Source organism: Hyperolius riggenbachi, chromosome 3 (genome assembly GCF_040937935.1).
Source record: "Hyperolius riggenbachi isolate aHypRig1 chromosome 3, aHypRig1.pri, whole genome shotgun sequence".
In the NCBI taxonomy this organism is placed as follows: domain Eukaryota; kingdom Metazoa; phylum Chordata; class Amphibia; order Anura; family Hyperoliidae; genus Hyperolius; species Hyperolius riggenbachi.
In genome coordinates, this window is record NC_090648.1 from 472,720,722 (window position 1) to 472,740,201 (window position 19,480).

General features: G+C 46.7%; 1 protein-coding gene across 3 annotated transcripts in view; it reads left to right on the top strand.

Moving 5' to 3' along the window:
• Nucleotides 1-19,480, top strand: part of LOC137564314 (aldo-keto reductase family 1 member C15-like) — a 67,334-nt gene that overhangs the window by 15,806 nt on the left and 32,048 nt on the right. For all 3 annotated transcript variants that reach the window (XM_068278044.1, XM_068278042.1, XM_068278043.1), the window contains exons 2-3: nucleotides 9,638-9,878; nucleotides 15,292-15,459. In XM_068278044.1, the coding sequence (XP_068134145.1) occupies nucleotides 9,792-9,878; nucleotides 15,292-15,459 (255 nt within the window). In that variant the 5' untranslated portion in view covers nucleotides 9,638-9,791. The remainder of the gene's footprint in view (nucleotides 1-9,637; nucleotides 9,879-15,291; nucleotides 15,460-19,480) is intronic.

Consider the following 19,480-nt stretch of genomic DNA (forward strand, 5'->3'; position numbering starts at 1 on the left):
CGAAGCTTGAAGAATGCCGTTGCCTGCAAGGTTCACCTCACCACTGACACCTGGACGAGTGCGTTCGGCCAGGGTCGATACATCTCCCTTACCGCGCACTGGGTGAACCTTGTGGAGCCTGGCAGCAATTCCTCACCTGCTACGGCGCGGGTGTTGCCCACGCCGCAAACAGCTGGATAACAACAGCAGCACCTACCTCTCTGACTCCTTCTCCTCCAACGCATCTCAAAGCTGTACCTCATCCGGAAATGCTAACCCAGCACCAGCAGCAGTAGGATCGTGGAAGCAGTGCAGCACAGCTGTTGGCATGCGTCAGCAAGCGTTGCTGAAGCTGATCTGCCTTGGGGATAAGCAGCACACAGGGGAGGAAATTTGGAGGGGAATAAAGGAACAGACGGATTTGTGGCTGGCACCGCTGGACCTGAAACCGGGCATGAAGCTAGACACCTGGCACGAACTGGCAATGTACGCAATAGAGGTGCTGGCTTGCCCGGCAGCCAGCGTTATGTCGGAACGCTGTTTCAGTGCTGCCGGAGGCATCATCACAGATCGGCGTATCCGCCTCTCCACAGAAAATGCAGACCGTCTGACTCAAATTAAAATGAATCAATCCTGGATTGGAAACGACTACGCAACACTCCTGGACCCCAACCAAGTAACATGACCGATGAACATCTGGGATGGTTTAGCGTTTCCGGTCCCTGTTTATTGAACCTCTCATCTGTATTACATTTATGACTGCATGGCGGCAAAAAGCATTGCTGCTATATCCGCACGCTTTTTGTCCTCATGCAAGGCCTGGGTTGTTGTGTCTCACAAAGCGTGGCCTTCTCCTCCTGCGCCTCCTCCTGTTCCATCACGTGTGCTGCTGCTGCTGCTGCTGCTGCTGGGTTACCGTTGCCGCGTGGTCCCTGTTTATGGAACCTCTTATCTTTATTACATTTATGACTACATGGCGGTACAAAGCATGCTATCCGCACGCTTTTTGTCCTCATGCAAGGCCTGGGTTGTTGTGTCTCACAAAGCGTGGCCTTCTCCTCCTGCGCCTCCTCCTGTTCCATCACGTGTGCTGCTGCTGCTGCTGCTGCTGGGTTAGCGTTGCCGCGTGGTCCCTGTTTATTGAACCTCTTATCTTTATTACATTTATGACTACATGGCGGTACAAAGCATGCTCTCCGCACGCTTTTTGTCCTCATGCAAGGCCTGGGTTGTTGTGTCTCACAAAGCGTGGCCTTCTCCTCCTGCGCCTCCTCCTGTTCCATCACGTGTGCTGCTGCTGGGTTAGCGTTGCCGCGTGGTCCCTGTTTATTGAACCACTTATCTTTATTACATTTATGACTGCATGGTGGTACAAAGCATGCTATCCGCACGCTTCTTGTCCTCATGCAAGGCCTGGGTTGTTGTGTCTCAAAGCGTGGCCTTCTCCTCCTGCGCCACCCTCCTCCTGTTCCATCACGTGTGCTGCTGCTGGGTTAGCATTACCGGTCCCTTTTCCTGGAACCTCTTATATGTATTACATTTATGACTGCATGCCGACAAAAAGCATGTTACCTGTGCAAAGAAAACAGACATTTCCCGCATTTAAAAGACAGTTTTCCCTTTGAAACTTTAAAATCGATTTTCTCAAAAACTATAAGCTCTTTTTGCTAAATTTTTTTTTCCTCTTGTACCCACTCCCAAGGTGCACATACCCTGTAAATTTGGGGTATGTAGCATGTAAGGAGGCTTTACAAAGCACAAAAGTTCGGGTCCCCATTGACTTCCATTATGTTCGGAGTTCGGGTCGAACACCCGAACATCGCGGACATGTTCGGCCTGTTCGGCCCGAACCCGAACATCTAGATGTTCGCCCAACACTAGTGGCTACAAGCCTTGAGGTCACCATAGTCATTCCATGTCAAATCAACTCAGTTTTGTATGGAAATCTGCCTTGACCTCTCAGATTTTTATGAAACTTGGTGTATCTAGTGCTCTTACATAGTTATGAATAGAAATGGGTAAAAAAAATCTACCTCATTAATAATCTACCAATTATTAATCAATTATTTTAATTTTTATAAAAAATTGCTGTGTCCAGAAATGTTAAACTGCCATTTTCTCTGGAACCAGATGAGATACACACCTGTGTCATTTTAAAGCCCTTTTGTCTGGCTTTAATTTGGTATGTGACATGACAAAATTTGGACTAAAACACATTTTTCTTTAAAAATTAAATTTTTTTCTAAAAAAAATTCCAGTTTAAAATTTTTTAAACAAATATAAAATTAGGTAGCACGTTCCTTTTTCACACAAGGATTAGCCCAGGCCATACAGGGAGTACATGTTTCATATGTATGCAGAAAATATAGTATCTGTTTAATGTAAAATACCAAGGTAAATTTACGAGGAACAAAAAAAAAAATGCAATTTAAAGGATTTGGTTTGAGGACCACACGGTCAGACGGGCTGCTTGTGCCCCTTGGAACAAGTCCAGACATGTTCATCAGTCAGCCTAGCTCTTTAGAATCAGCACAATTTTATGTGTGCTCTCACGTTGAAATCCAGAACTGTGAGTATTTTTGACTTGTTTTGTAATTATTTTACTTGCAAATGTATCATTCCCATGTAAGGAAGGTTTAGGTGTGATGCCATGAATGTGTTTATTAATACCTGGAATGGCTGGATAGTCCAGATTTAAAAAAGAAAAAAAAAAGTTTGAAGTATTCAAGTAGGCCTACCATAGAGGAATAACCAAACACCAGCCGGCCTGACCTTCAGCTTGGGAATGATGGAAGATCTCATGATGGTATTGATATTGATTCTTTATTTTAGAATTGGGTCATAGTTGAGTCATTAAAATTATTCAATACATCTCTAACTGATCAGGGATGTTCATTCGGATTCAGCAGAATTGGAATTTCTGCATTTCTGATTGGAAATCCGCATTTCCGATCATAAAATAGAAATCAGAAACTGAATTCCGTAGAAATCCATTTTTAGATTTCCGTTTTTCCAAAATTTTTTCATATTTTGCATTCCCTGATGCAAAAAAAACCTAATAAAATACTTCTTTGAAAATTAGAAATCGGAAAAACGTAAATTGGAATTTCCACGGGATCGGAAATGGCCATCCCTATAACTAATACAGTTGTTTTCATAAGTTTCCATACGCTGGTCAAATGTATGATTTCTTAGCCGTTTTTCATAGATTATGAATGATAACACAAAAACTTTTCAGATGTTTGATAATAAATGGCTTCAGCCAACCACTAACCATGAATGAAACAAAAGTTTTTGTGTTGTCATTCATATTATATGAAAAATGATTAAGAAATCATGAATTCTGAAAAGGTATGTAAACTAATGAACACAACTGTATAGGTGCATCTCCAATAGACAGAAAAATGGCACGATTTAAAAAGTATTCTTCTCAGAATATTTAAAAAAGAAAAAATTCTGCCATAAAAAAAACTTCTTCCACATGCAGTGTGTGTTACCTTAATGATGGAAATAGCAGTAAAATTGCCATGTATTGTCTGTGGTTTTGTGAATCAAACATATGTTTTTCTTTAGTAGCTCACAGCAGCGAATCGGCTAATTCGGCACAGTGCTTTGGGTGCTGCAATATAGGCTGTAGCAAGAATTATGCCTATAGCGGTGCAGTGACTGATTTGAGCTCCGGAGGTAGCATTCAGGCCTTGTTCACATCAGGGCCGTTTCTGTGCGCTTTTCACAGCGCCCTGCCCTGTGCAATCTGCAAGCTATTGATTTTCCCATGCACTGTATATTCTGGCGTATAAGAATACCTTTTAACCCTTGACAATCATCTGAAAAGTCAGGGGTCGTCTTCAGGCCCGCCATCAGGGGGGGACATCCGTGACTCTCGTCACGGGCCCGGGGCCTGCAGGGGGGCCCCATCCCCGCCGCGGCGCTGCGGGTGCCGCCCGGCCGCCGCTCAACCCCTCCGGCCGCTGCTCCCTCCCTCCATCCCTCTAGCCGCCGCCGCCGCGTCAGACCTCGATCAGGCGGCGACAATAGTGCGGGCGCTAGGACCCAGCGCCCGCACTGATATGCGGAAGCGACATCACTTCCGCATATAGAGCGGGTGTGTCCGGTGCCCGCTCTTACTGGTCGGGTCGCCGCTGATCTTGAGGTCTGACGCTGGGCTGCTGGCTGCAAGGTAGGGGAAGCGGCGGCGGGGGGTTGCTCCCTGTCACTCACTAGCTAAAGGGCCTCCCTGTCACTCACTCACTTGCTAAAGGGCCTCCCTGTCACTCACTCACTAGCTAAAGGGCCTCCCTCCCTGGTACTCACTCACTTGCTAAAGGGGCTCCCTGTCACTCACTCACTAGCTAAAGGGCCTCCCTGTCACTCACTTACTTGCTAAAGGGCCTCCCTGTCACTCACTCACTAGCTAAAGGGCCTCCCTGGCACTCACTCACTTGCTAAACGGGCTCCCTGTCACTCACTCACTTGCTAAAGGGGCTCCCTGTCACTCACTCACTTGCTAAAGGGGCTCCCTGTCACTCACTCACTTGCTAAGGGGCCTCCTTTTAACTCACTCACTTGCTAAAGGGGCTCCCTGTCACTCACTCACTTGCTAAAGGGGCTCCCTGTCACTCACTCACTAGCTAAAGGGGCTCCCTGTCACTCACTCACTTGCTAAAGGGGCTCCCTGTCACTCACTCACTTGCTAAAGGGGCTCCCTGTCACTCACTCACTTGCTAAAGGGGCTCCCTGTCACTCACTCACTTGCTAAAGGGGCTCCCTGGCACTCACTCACTTGCTAAAGGGGCTCCCTGTCACTCACTCACTTGCTAAAGGGGCTCCCTGTCACTCACTCACTTGCTAAAGGGGCTCCCTGGCACTCACTCACTTGCTAAAGGGGCTCCCTGGCACTCACTCACTTGCTAAAGGGGCTCCCTGGCACTCACTCACTTGCTAAAGGGGCTCCCTGTCACTCACTCACTTGCTAAAGGGGCTCCCTGTCACTCACTCACTTGCTAAAGGGGCTCCCTGGCACTCACTCACTTGCTAAAGGGGCTCCCTGGCACTCACTCACTTGCTAAAGGGGCTCCCTGTCACTCACTCACTTGCTAAAGGGCCTCCCTGTCACTCACTCACTTGCTAAAGGGCCTCCCTGTCACTCACTCACTTGCTAAAGGGCCTCCCTGTCACTCACTCACTTGCTAAAGGGCCTCCCTGTCACTCTTGCTAAATGGCCTCCCTGTCACTCACTCACTTGCTAAAGGGCCTCCCTGTCACTCACTCACTTGCTAAAGGGCCTCCCTGTCACTCACTCACTACCTAAAGGGGCTCCCTGGCACTCACTCACTACCTAAAGGGGCACCCTGGCACTCACTCACTACCTAAAGGGGCTCCCTGGCACTCACTCACTACCTAAAGGGGCTCCCTGGCACTCACTCACTACCTAAAGGGGCTCCCTGTCACTCACTCACTACCTAAAAGGGCTCCCTGTCACTCACTGCCTAAAGGGCTCCATGTCACTCACTACCTAACCTGGGGGTCCCTGTCAGAATCCAGGTGAGAGGTGTCTACCATAAGGGGTCATTCTGCCTATTTATGTGAAATGCTGTCTATTTATGTGCCTCATGACTGCTGAATTTGTCTTGTTGGGGGCCTAATGATTGAATTTTTACTTGTTGGGGGCCTCATGATTTGTTGGGAGCCTCAAGATTACTGAATTTGTCTTGTTGGGGGCCTCATGATTTGTTGGGGGCCTCATGATTGCTGAATTTGTCTTGTTGGGGGCCTCATGATTGCTGAATTTGTCTTGTTGGGGGCCTCATGATTGCTGAATTTGTCTTGTTGGGGGCCTCATGGTTTGTTGGGGGCCTCATGATTGCTGAATTTGTCTTGTTGGGGGTCACATGATTGCTAACTGCGAGACTATGGGAATAGCTGAATCATTACCATATGAGACAATAGCATCAAACCTACTTTTTTTAGCTTTTTTAAACAGAAAAGAAAACTGGGAGGTTCTAAAAAAATGATGGAGCACTTCCTCCTTCCGGCTTGAAGGAGGAAGTGCTCGATATCGAGGCTTGCAACGCGTCCATTCGGACACTTGCACCTCGTTGAAACGCTGGGTGGAGAGTGGCGTTCTGGGTAATTAACCCCGCCGCATCTAGCCGCTCAGCTGTGGCAATTGGAGCTAACTTGAATCACGAGTATCCACCGTGGTTATTCGTGATTAATTTGTGGACAGCAAGCCTCCAACTAGCTCTGCCAACATGTAATGGCTACGCACATTTCTCAGTTATGGGGGAGGGGGGCGGACTGATGATTTGTGAGGGGCCCCAAAATTTCTGATGGCGGCCCTGGTCGTCTTATACGTCGGGTGTCATTGATGCTGGGTGATACGCCCTATCCTGATACCGACTCTCCGATTTTGCTGGTGAGGACTGTAGTGAAACTGCGCAGGTGCACATGTGCGAGATCTGAGAGGCAGAGAAGGAGGTAAAGAGGATAAAGGGAGGCCAGAAGGGTGAAACAGGGGTGTTTTATGGGCACAGCGTGATCTGTTCTTCAATACCACTCTGATAAAAAGGTAGACAAGGAGAGCTGACCAATCCACTTAGGGAGAAGGCGAGTTGACCAATCCAACCAGTCAATCGCCTATATACTGGGTACCACATACAGTACAGCAAGAGTATCTGTTCATACATAGCACCAGTATATGATTTTTTTTTTATTTGGAAGAAGGGTAAGCTTATATGGCAAGTATATCCTAAACTCTATATTTTAACTGGAAAAGTTGGGGGGTCGTCTTATATGCCCAGTAGTCTTATACGCTGGAATATACGGTAATTAAATGTGCCTGGTTCACATCTATGTGCTGCGCTGAGCTGTGTTACAAAACCGTAGTGTTGCATGCATCTCTGTGTGTTGAGCTGTAAAGCGCACATCAATGCAAGTGAATGGATGCACTTTTTTAGCGCATAGAAGCGCGTGCCTTTTTTTACGCCTAATTGAAAAAAACAAACATTTTCATATGAAACCAAAGCTTTATTGACAACTGCTACAATGAGCAAAACATGGTTAAAAAGCGCACCGCAACGCACTGAAACAGGCAGTAAAGCGCGCGCAAACGCATGTGTTTTTTTATTATGCACTTTTTACAACGTTTCTGAACCAACCCAGTGTGAAAGAGGCCTTAGAAAAAACAAAAAGGTAATATGGCCGTCGGCAATAGCTTGTGTCCAAATTATGTATTTCCCCCTAAGTTGCGACAACTTGGAGGGGGAATAACATTAGTGCCCCCCAGTCAGGAGTCTGCCTGCAGCAGGTTAAACCGTCTTTCAGCTGCACCCTGTGCCGAAATGTAGCCGCGGCCATTTTAAATGTACACCACAGAACACAGCTTGATTGCATGCTTCCTGTTGTCACTTTTTTCCATATAATGCCTTATCCTACCAAGCTACCAAGACATGGGTGTGGTGAGTGTTTGTAGAGGGCGCAATTTCCCCTAGATATGCCACTGAGTAGGTTACAGTAAAAAAGAAAAAAAACAATTTAAAGGACAACTGTATAGGGAGAGATATGGAGTCTGACATATTTCCTGTTAAACAATAACAGTTGCCAGGCAGTCCTGCTGGGTAACAGTAAAAAAGGGCGCAGGAGGCTAGTGGACAAATCGGGCGCCGCCATTCACTCCCATAATAAATATCGTTTAATGGACGCCCGATAGGAAAAAAGGGCGCCGGAGAAAAATAACGTTTTAAAAGCGGCGCCCGGAGACTTAATGTTTTATTACTGCTTCTCATGATTACACATTATTTAATGATTCATACATTTTTTAATATTATTTTTAAACGAAAAACAGTACAATTTTTTTTCAAACATTATTTTGAAACGAAAAACAGTACAATTTTTTTTTTTTTTACATTATTTTTAAACGAAAAAAACGCACAATATGTTTTTGAAACGTTATTATTGCTTATCACAGGGGGGTCTTAGGTTTAGGCACCACCAGGGGGGTCTTAGGTTTAGGCACCACCAGGGGGGTCTTAGGTTTAGGCACCACCAGGGGGGTCTTAGGTTTAGGCACCACCAGGGGGGTCTTAGGTTTAGGCACCACCAGGGGGGTCTTAGGTTTAGGCACCATCAGGGGGGGTCTTAGGTTTAGGCACCACCAGGGGGGTCTCAGGTTTAGGCACCACCAGGGGGGTCTTAGGTTTAGGCACCACCAGGGGGGTCTTAGGTTTAGGCACCACCAGGGGGTCTTAGGTTTAGGCACCACCAGGGGGGTCTTAGGTTTAGGCACCACCAGGGGGGTCTTAGGTTTAGGCACCACCAGGGGGGTCTTAGGTTTAGGCACCAATACGGGGGTCTAGGGGTTAGGGGTAGGTACAGGGAGGGTTACTTACTAATTTTATTTTAAACGTTATTATACGTTTCACTTTTTAAACGGAAGATTAACGTTTTCACAATTGCCGATTTCATGAACATTATTTAATGATTTATAACTTTATAAAACATTATTTTTAAACGAAATATAGTACATTATATTTTTAAACGTTATCCATGTTTATCGTTTAAAACCCCGCGCCCTTTTTTCCCAGCGCCCCTTTTTAACGTACGCGTCCTGCTGATCTATTTCACTGCAGCAGTGTCTGAATAACACCAGAAACAAGCATGCAGCTAATCTAGTCAGATCTGACAATAATGTCAGAAACATCTGATCTGGGTCTATGGATAAAAGTATTAGAGGCAGAGGATCAGCAGGACAGCCAGGCAACTGGTACTGTTTAAAGGGAAATAAATATGGCAGCCTCCATATCCCTATCCTTACAGTTTTAAGTACAGATTTGCATTAATGATTATTATAAATCATCGAGGCTGGGAGCACACTTGTCTGTGTGAAAAAAATAATTATAATATCAGTTTTGAAGTGTTTTAAACAAAAGCGCATGTGATGTGAATCACTTTTTAATAGGAAAGCATTGTAAGCAAGTAGAAGGAACACACTGTGCGATTTTAAAATGCACACAAAATTGCATTGGGAATAGCACACCAATGCAATTTTTGTGCGGCTCATAGATTTACAATATGTGCGATTTTGTTTTAATGCGCTTCTGTGTAACGAAACACTCAGGCCTCTTTCACAGTGCGAGTGCGACGTTAGAAAATGTTTTAACGTGGAATAACGCACAGCAATGCTAAGTCTGTGCAACATTCACAGTGCACACGTTGCGTTTGTGTATAACGTGTAGCGTTAGAAAGTGCTGCATGCTGTGCGTTATACACGTTATTAACTGCGTTGGACTGTTTGCACATGCGCAGTAATGACCTGGAAGCATACTTTTCATTGCCTGTATGCCTACTGTATGCAACGATAACAGGGCATAGAGTTGCGTTGTGACATTTTTGGGACGTTGCATTGTTAGTTTGCGTTGCGACTTTAACGTCGCATCAAAATGCAACGTCCCATTGAAAGTAGCCTCAAGCAGATCTAATGCTCCAGGTGGTTTAATCTGAGATTTTTTTTTCTTTTTTTGCTATCTTGTGTTTTTTTTTTTCATTCAGACTGGTTTTGGGGGAAAAATAACTTCTCAAGGTTCTTGAAGATTGAAAATGACGGTACAATTACGGTCCTTTTTTTTTTTTTTTTTTTTTTTTTTTTTTCTTAACGCAGTATTTCTGCCAGTATAGGCTAGTTCCACAAGTATTCAGCATCTGTAACAATGTATCTGTGACTGGGACAGAAGGATATTTCATAAGGGGATACACGAGCATTATACTGCCAATATCCGAGGGGTCTTCAACAGAGCCAGAGAAACAAAGAATCTATGGATCTCCAACCAAACTCGGTCCTAGCTATGAACAGTGGCCACAACATGCCAGTGATTGGGTTTGGTACCTACGCTCCAGAAAAAGTAAGTGTACACTTGCCAGAATGCTATAAGAGGTCAGATTCTCTAGAGGATAATTCTATTACCGGTATATAACTATACGTGTGAGAAATAATATACAGGTAGTCCCCGGTTAATGAACAAGATAAGGACTGTGAGAGCTCGTTCACACTAGGGGTGTTTTTGAGATTTTTTAAGTACTGGCGATTTTCAAAATCGTCCTGAAAGCGCTTGTGCAATGATTGTCTTATGACAAAGTTCACATTTGAGCAGTTCATTTCCGATCCATTCAGATAAGCGGTGCATGGGCTATTTTTGAGGCAATTCCGCCTTAACCTCCTTGGCGGTAACCCCGTGTGTGACACGGGGTAAGCCGCCGGAGGGTGCCGCTCAGGCCCTGCTGGGCCGATTTACATAATTTTTTTTTTCTGCTGGACGCAGCTAGCACTTTGCTAGCTGCGCCAGCACACCGATCGCTGCCGCCCCGCTCCCGATCGCCGCTATCCGTTGCGGCGCGCGCCCCCCCCCCAGACCCCGTGCGCTGCCTGGCCATTCAGTAGTGATGGGCGAACACCTGGATGTTCGGGTTCGGGAAAGTTCGCCGAACATGGCTGAGATGTTCGGCATGTTCGGGCCGAACCCCGAACTTCCCGAACATCCCGCTTTTGGGGGCCCTATGGGGTCGCAGGCATAAGGGGGGAGCATGCCCCGATCGCGGGGGGGGGGGTCGGAAATTCCCCCCACCCCCTCCGCTAGCGCTCCCCCCTCTGCCCGCTTCCCCATACAAAAGTTTCAGGAAAGTACCTGTGGTAGTGGATGACCTGGCAGTGGCACTGTGGAGTGAGGAGGAGGAGTCCGGAGAATGACGTGTTGAGGGAGGCCGGGCAGCGGGCGGTTCAGCGGTAGTACCCTTGTGGTACTTCCGCCCTTTCTCTGACCTCACGCCCGCTGCCCGGCCTCCCTCAACGCGTCACTCTCCGGACTCCTCCTCCTCACTCCACAGTGCCACTGCCAGGCCATCCACTACCGCAGGTACTTTCCTTAAACTTTTGTATGGGGAAGCGGGCAGAGGGGGGAGCGCTAGTGGAGGGGGTGGGGGGAATTTCCGACCCCCCCCCCCCCCCGCGATCGGGGCATGCTCCCCCCTTATGCCTGCGACCCCATAGGGGGGCCGTATTGCGGCATGTTCGGGCGAACAGGGCCCTGTTCGGCCGAACAGGGGCCCTGTTCGGCCCTGTCGGCGGCCATTCAATAGTTCGGGCCGAACCCGAACTTAAAAGGCCGAACACCATCAGGTGTTCGGCCGAACTCGAACATCACCCGAACAGGGTGATGTTCTGCAGAACCCGAACAGTGGCGAACACTGTTCGCCCAACACTACCATTCAGTGCCAGGCAGCGCCGAGGGGTGGATCGGGACTCCCAATGACGTCACGACGTCGGTGACGTCATCCCGCCCCGTCACCATGGCGACGGGGGAAGCCCTCCAGGAAATCCTGTTCTTTGAACGGGATTTCCTTATCGGAAAAGCGGGCGGGGGGATGCCGCTGAGCAGCGGCTATCATGTAGCGAGCCCTGGGCTCGCTACATGATTTAAAAAAAAAAAAAACTGCTGTGTTTCGGAATGTTTCATACCGCCAGGAGGGTTAATGGAAGGTATAGGAAAAATGAAAAACGCTCACAAAATCGCTTTGTAAGAATAAATACATTGTTTTTATACTTTTCCGGGTCAAAGAGTTCACTTCCTGACTTGCGTCAGGGAGTGAAATGAAAAAACGCTCGGGAAAAGAACTTAGAAAAGCGCTTTTAACAAAACCGCTTTGCCCACCCAAGCGCTGGGAGAGGGGAAAAAGCCTCTAAAAAAGCCCAACGCGGATGGACACGCTAGCGGAAACGCAATGGGAAAGAGGCCTCTTGGTTCGTTCATAGAGGAACTGCAACCAAGGATTGAACTTCATTCCAATCAGTAGCTGATATCCCATTTCCCACAGGAAATCTTTACCTTTTCTCAAATAGATCATCAGGGGCATCGATATGGCGTAGATTGCGGTGAAACCCCTCCCACAGTATGATGTCATGACCATGGTCCTGACAGTTTGCTGTCTGTGAACCTCGTTGCATTGTGAGGAATGACAGCTTTTTCTAACCGTCAAACAAGCAATAGCACCCTCTGTGCATAGAAGAACTCTCAATAATGAACATTCCGCTAAGATCACCTGGCAGAACTAAAGATGTCAACACCAGTGATAAATTTCAGAATGTAAATCAGGGAGAGGAAAGATTTTACAATGGGAAAACACTGACTAATTAATCTATAAATGAATATTGTAAAAAAAAAATTAAGCAATTTTATTAATTTTTTTTTTTCATTACAGTTCCTCTTTATCCTGAATCTGTCCATAATTTGAAACACCGTGCTACCCCTGTCTACTCTATAATCCCCTGTGCTTCCAGTGTCTTCCTCTGTGTCACCTCTGTTCCTCAGTTGCCTTCAGTGTAATGCAGCAAAATGTTTTTTTTCTTTGCATTTTTTTAAAATCGATTTTCTCAAAAACTAGAAGGTCTTTTTGAAAACTTGTTTTTTTTCACTTGTTCCCACAGAATCAAATTTAAAATGTTCACGCCGTTCATATTGGCAGTTCAGTCTTAACCTTCCTGGCGGTAAGCCCGAGCTGAGCTCGGGCTATGCCGCGTAGGAGTATATCTCAGCCCCTGGTGGGGCGATTCGCCCCATTTAAAGTGCTGTTCCTGTCGATTCCCATTGATCCGTCCGTGCGGAAGACTTTGCTCGATCGCCGGCAGGTTGGGAGTGTGTCGATAGCGACGTTCGAATGCCCGACGACCGACGCTAGCGGCAATACATTACCTGCTCCGGCCGGCGTGTCCCCTGGTCTCCGCTGTCCCTTCTCTGTGCTCGGCTCCTCCAGCTTCACTTTACTTCCTGTCCCGGCAGGCAGTTTAAACAGTAGAGCGCCCTCTACTGTTTAAACTTCCCCAGCAGGAAGTTCAGTGAAGCTGGAGGAGCCGAGCATGGAGAAGGGACAGCGGAGACCAGGGGACACACGCCGTCCGGAGCAGGTAATGTATATGGAGGCCCGGGGGCGGCGGCAGCAACGGCAGCTTCAAAGAGTGTGATTGGTTTCATGCTGAAATCGATTCACAATCTGTTTGCAGTAAAGGCAGCCATACAATCCCTCTCTGATTCGATCAGAGAGGGATCTATCTGTTGGTCGGATCTGATGGCAAATCGACCAGTGTATGGCCACCTTAATTATCCCTGGTAATTTGGACAGTCGTGTGCTCATGTGCAGCCCGACCGCAAGTACCCCCACCGTGCTCCCGTGCCTGGGACCATTGTATGCCTGTAGCCCTGCGCAGTACTACTGTGCAGATGCAGAGCGCTCCTGGCTGCGGGAGCATGGCAGGGGGTAGCTGGGGAGAATTAGAAGATAACAGAGCCACCCTGGAGGATGGCGAGGGAGGGAGCCCACAAGCCTCATGGGGCTGAAGGACCCCCAGGTAAGTATAAATATAGCCTCTCATAGTCCCATCTCAGGTTTTCTTTAAAGTACAGCAGAAAGTTTACTCCCAGCTGCCACAGTAGATTCAGCATCATTTTGGTTGTATGATAAATCTGATCTTACCTGTTAGAGATTTTCAGCCCCATCTACACCATTCAATCTTTTTGTGTCATTCGATTCAATCCAACATGTCCGATCGGGATTCGATTCGATCGGTAGTGTGATAGATTTGCCATTGTTTTGCAATGGCATTCGACCACACTATCGAATTGAATCCCGATTGGACATGTCAGATTGAATCCAATCGAATCAATTAATCGGATCGCATAAAAAATTTTATGGTGTAGATGGGGAGGAACAGGCAAAAATGGTGCTCAAAACGCCAAAGGTATAAAAATGGCGCAGCAGTAATTAACATAAAACAATATTTATCGTTTTATATGTTAAAAATTGTTAGGCAGCAGGGATCGAGGATAGACGGAGCGGGAGGAGGATTAGGTGGAGGGAGGATTAGGTAGCATTGATATACATTACCTTGTCCCGGCCGCTGATCGCTCCTTCACTTCTTCTGTTAGTTTGCTGTAGTCCTGCATCCAGCCAATCACCATGCAGCTATAGTTTCCGTATGGTGATTGGCTGGATACAGGACTCCTGCAAGCTAACTATGAAATGAAGGAGCGATTGCTGGCCGTGACACGGTAATGTATACCAATTCTACTTAATCCTCCCTCCACCTAATCCTCCTCCCTCCGCCCTGCTGCCTAGTGTCCCGCTGCCTCTCCAACCCGACCACCCGCTGCCTAGGGTCCCGCTGCCTCTCCAACCCGACCACCCGCTGCCTAGTGTCCCGCTGCCTCTCCATCCCGACCCCCTGCTGCCTAGTGTCCCGCTGCCTCTCCAACCCGACCACCCGCTGCCTAGTGTCCCACTGCCTCTCCAACCCGACCACCAGCTGCCTAGTGTCCCGCTGCCTCTCCATCCCGACCCCCTGCTGCCTAGTGTCCCGCTGCCTCTCCAACCCGACCACCCGCTGCCTAGTGTCCCGCTGCCTCTCCAACCCGACCACCCGCTGCCTAGTGTCCCGCTGCCTCTCCATCCCGACCCCTCTCCCCCCCCGCTGCCTCTCCAACCCGACCACCCGCTGCCTAGTGTCCCGCTGCCTCTCCAACCCGACCACCAGCTGCCTAGTGTCCCGCTGCCTCTCCATCCCGACCCCCTGCTGCCTAGTGTCCCGCTGCCTCTCCAACCCGACCACCCGCTGCCTAGTGTCCCGCTGCCTCTCCAACCCGACCACCCGCTGCCTAGTTTCCCGCTGCCTCTCCAACCCGACCACCCGCTGCCTAGTGTCCCGCTGCCTCTCCATCCCGACCCCCTGCTGCCTAGTGTCCCGCTGCCTCTCCAACCCGACCACCCGCTGCCTAGTGTCCCGCTGCCTCTCCAACCCGACCACCCGCTGCCTAGTGTCCCGCTGCCTCTCCATCCCGACCCCCTGCTGCCTAGTGTCCCGCTGCCTCTCCAACCCGACCACCCGCTGCCTAGTGTCCCGCTGCCTCTCCAACCCGACCACCAGCTGCCTAGTGTCCCGCTGCCTCTCCAACCCGACCACCCGCTGCCTAGTGTTCCGCTGCCTCTCCATCCCAACCCCTCCCTCCCCCCCCCCCCCCCCCCCCGCTGCCTAACTACCCGCCCCTGCAATTTTCAATGGCGCACCGTTCCGCTAATGTTTTATAAAAATGCTATTTAGCGTTTTAATGTATTTACATTAACGGTAAATAGCGTTTTATGATCGGCAGAACGGTGCGCCATTTTTCACTCTGCGCCATTTTATCTGTATGCAGATGGGGCTTTAAATGTTAGCGAGTTGTAAGTTTGAGAGAAGCTAGACAGGTTTAGCAGCATTCTCATCTTTGATTTTAGTTTCCCAGGGAACTGGCGGTGGAAGCAACCAAAGTGGCCATTGACATTGGATATCGCCATATCGATGGTGCCTATATTTATGGAAATGAAGCCGAGGTAGGACGTGCAATCAGGGAGAAGATTGCTGATGGAACTGTGAGAAGGGAAGGCTTGTTCTGTACTGGGAAGGTAAGGGAACAGCGGGGGGGGGGGGGGGGGAAGGATTTCAAAAGAAGTATTATCTTTGGAACTTAACTGCTCAAACTGGATAGTCTTGTGTGTAGCTGTGCTGCCTGCAGGGTCGGATTTTTGGAAAAGCCACAAAGGCCTGAGCCCTGGGCAGCTGCAGCCCAACAGAGGACACCTGGACAGGACATAGGGGTTGCTACACATGAAAGAGTTGGCAACAAATGAAAAGGGAAGTTGATGTGTTAGGGAGCTGTTCATGAAAGAGAGGGTCAGCGGTGAATGTGTTACACGTGGAAGAGGGGGCTGCACATGGAATGAGAGGGGCACCGTTGCACAACGAACGGGAGCCCCAACGTACTTGGCCTAGGGGTTGAAAAAGTATAAATCCGGCCTTGGTTGCCTGCTGCTGATGTGCAAATCTCCTTGCAGGCTCAAGGCTCCTAGTAGCTGTAAAGATGGCCACACACTAGTAAATGGCCAAAAGAACTGACAATCTGATACACCCCTCTCTAATTGAATCTTATTTTAGCATAAAATCTATTGGAAATTGAGCAAAAACCAGATGATTGCAGCGCTAAACTTTGATTTTATATAATAGGCTGCATAGAGAAATGGGTCAGTGTTCCATGGCCCATAAAATTAACAAAGAATAAAAACAGAAAACCCTTGCGCCTCAACCAATAATTAGTTGAAATTTGCTTTAATATATCAAAATATAAAAGAAGTATTTCTCCACAGTATAATACCAGGACCAAAAATTCCCAGACATACAATGTTCTTTCCGACCAGCAAATGTCCACGCACACCTGTTCCTACTAACACTCAAACTGTCCTGGACATCCTTACTGACAACCCATTCACATATGTACATCCACAAGTTTCAGCACTTAAATAACATTTCTCCCATAACATTGCTTTGAAAATATAAACGTTTTAAAATTTCTTATCAGATTCAATGGTCTCTAGATTGGAAAGTTTCTCTCATACGGTCCTTCTTTGTATTTCTACACGGAAAGCACATAGTGCATCTTTTGAAGCTGCCACCTTCAATGTGGGGTTCCTTATTGTTTATTACTGTTGGAGCAATCATATTGTTTACATTTTGAGCACGTCTGTATACCACTTTTGGTCTTTCTGACCAGATTCCATTTAGTGTCTTGTCATTCTGCAAAATATGCCAATATTTGTTGATAATACTTTTAATCCTAGGTGCCTGCTGGGTGTACTGTAATCTAATACACAGTGGGAAAACTCGTTCCCCTTTCACTTTCTCTTCAATTAACCTAGCCCTATCTAACTGTTTCACTTCCTCTTCCACTTCCACAAGGTCCTCCAACTTATACTTTCTATCTAGAAAGCGCTTTTGAATTAAGCTTGACTGAACCTCACAGCTGAGTGACTCAAAAGTATACACAAAATTAAGAAGAAATCCAGGCATAAATTTTCAAAGTGATTTAAAGCTATTAATAAATGAAGGGAAGAGGGAGGTATTTTGTCAACACAGGAGGCTGATTATATTTTGCAGACACATCCTAGATTGCCTGTTTATTATCACCTCCCTAAGATACACAAGAGTGTCACGAATCCGCCGGGGAGACCAATAATTTCCGGGATTGGATCTTTAACTGCTAATTTATCACAATATATAGATAATTTTCTTCAACAAGCTGTGATCCATACCCCAACCTATTTGAAAGACACAGGACACTTCTTGCGTATCTTGGAGGGCATTAAGTGGAGTGATGAGTATATTATGTGTGTAGCAGATGTCAGTTCCCTGTACACAGTTATAGATCATCAACAAGGAATAGATTCCACCAAGTTTTTCCTTTTAGAAAATACTGAAATTCCCCAAGCTCAAGTAGATTTCATTGCAGAGGCTATGAGATTCATTTTAACTCATAACTATTTAGAATTTAATGGTAGCTTTTATTTGCAGCGTGTCGGCACCGCGATGGGCACGCGCTTCGCTCCCGGGTTCGCAAATTTATTTATGGCTTATTGGGAGCTCCAAGTTTTACAGGGAGCTGGCGGCCCCGGAGCGAGGCTCGTGCTCTCGAAAAAATTTATCGACGACGCATTTTTTATCTGGAAGGGCGATGAAGTCAGTTTGAAGCAATTCCTCAAGTGGCTTAACACAAATGATTTTAATTTAAATTTTACCTGTGAATACAGTAAGTTTGAAGTTAATTTTTTAGATTTAACTGTTTATGTCCAAAACAATCAATTTAACACAAAAACATTTTTTAAAAGTGTGGACATGAACAGCTACATATATCTAGACAGTTGCCATCTCCTTAGATGGCTTAGCAATGTACCTAAGAGCCAATATTTGCGCTTAAAGAGGAATTGCTCCAATGACACTGACTATGAGGTTCAGTCAAGCTTAATTCAAAAGCGCTTTCTAGATGTGTTGACAAAATACCTTCCCTCTTCCCTTCATTTATTAATAGCTTTAAATCACTTTGAAAATTTATGCCTGGATTTCTTCTTAATTTTGTGTATACTTTTGAGTCACTCAGCTGTGAGGTTCAGTCAAGCTTAATTCAAAAGCGCTTTCTAGATAGAAAGTATAAGTTGGAGGACCTTGTGGAAGTGGAATAGGAAGTGAAACAGTTAGATAGGGCTAGGTTAATTGAAGAGAAAGTGAAAGGGGAACGAGTTTTCCCACTGTGTATTAGATTACAGTACACCCAGAAGGCACCTAGGATTAAAAGTATTATTAACAAATATTGGCATATTTTGCAGAATGACAAGACACTAAATGGAATCTTGTCAGAAAGACCAAAAGTGGTATACAGACGTGCTCAAAATTTAAACAATATGATTGCTCCAACAGTAATAAACAATAAGGAACCCCACATTGAAGGTGGCAGCTTCAAAAGATGCACTATGTGCTTTCCGTGTAGAAATACAAAGAAGGACTGTATGAGAGAAACTTTCCAATCTACAAATACGGGAGAGAACTTGAAAATACAAGGACATTTGCACTGTAACAGCAAAGGGGTCATTTATGTTATTGAGTGTGGCTGCCGAAAGCAGTATGTTGGGAGAACAAAAAGGAAACTATTTGAAAGAGTGGCAGAACACATAAAATATATACAGAAAAAAGATGAGAAGTACCCATTGGGGAAACATTTCAAGTATTGCCAAAAAGGGAGCACAGCACTGCTGAAATTCTACGCAATACAAAATGTACCATTAAGCTGAAGAGGAGGAGACTATATAAAAGCCATGTCACGGCGAGAATCGTATTGGATTTTTACTTTGAACTCCTTGGCGCCTGCGGGCTTGAATCAAGACATCGAGTTGTTCGCATTCAATGAATGAAAAGTATCAGCATAGGGGGAGGAGTGGGGGAGTAGAGGCTGGATAAAAGAGGAACAGTCAGCACCAATCACTTAGCCCTGAAGAAGAAAGGCGTTCCCTTTCGAAACATGTCGGCCTAATTGGTGGTACTGCGTAGTGACGTCACGTAGCAGCAACTTCCAGGACCTCTGAGCGGTATCCGTATTGGGTTTTTGTAAGCACACACCAGCCCGTGTAGGCAGCAGCGGCCGCGGCCACACAACTTGGAAACAAACCCACGGATTCAACCTGCCTCCTTCTCCTCCTCTCCCTCCGATATACATTCCGGATGCGAAGGACTTTCGACTCGCGCAACCTGGGAGCGTGAGTATGAAGGCTGTCTGTTGGATCTATTGAAGTGTGCTGATTACACACGTATATAGACATTCAATATTTGTCCCTAAATCAAGGATCAAATCAATCCGAGCACTTGTTATAGGACATTGAAGCACATTGTGCTACTACAGTAAGAAGTACACTATACAAGTAAAAACGTCTGGCATAACAATAGAGACCATTGGGTCTGATAAGAAATTTTAAAACTTTTATATTTTCAAAGCAATGTTATGGGAGAAATGTTATTTAAGTGCTGAAACTTGTGGATGTACATATGTGAATGGGTTGTCAGTAAGGATGTCAGGACAGTTTGAGTGTAAGTAGGAACAGGTGTGCG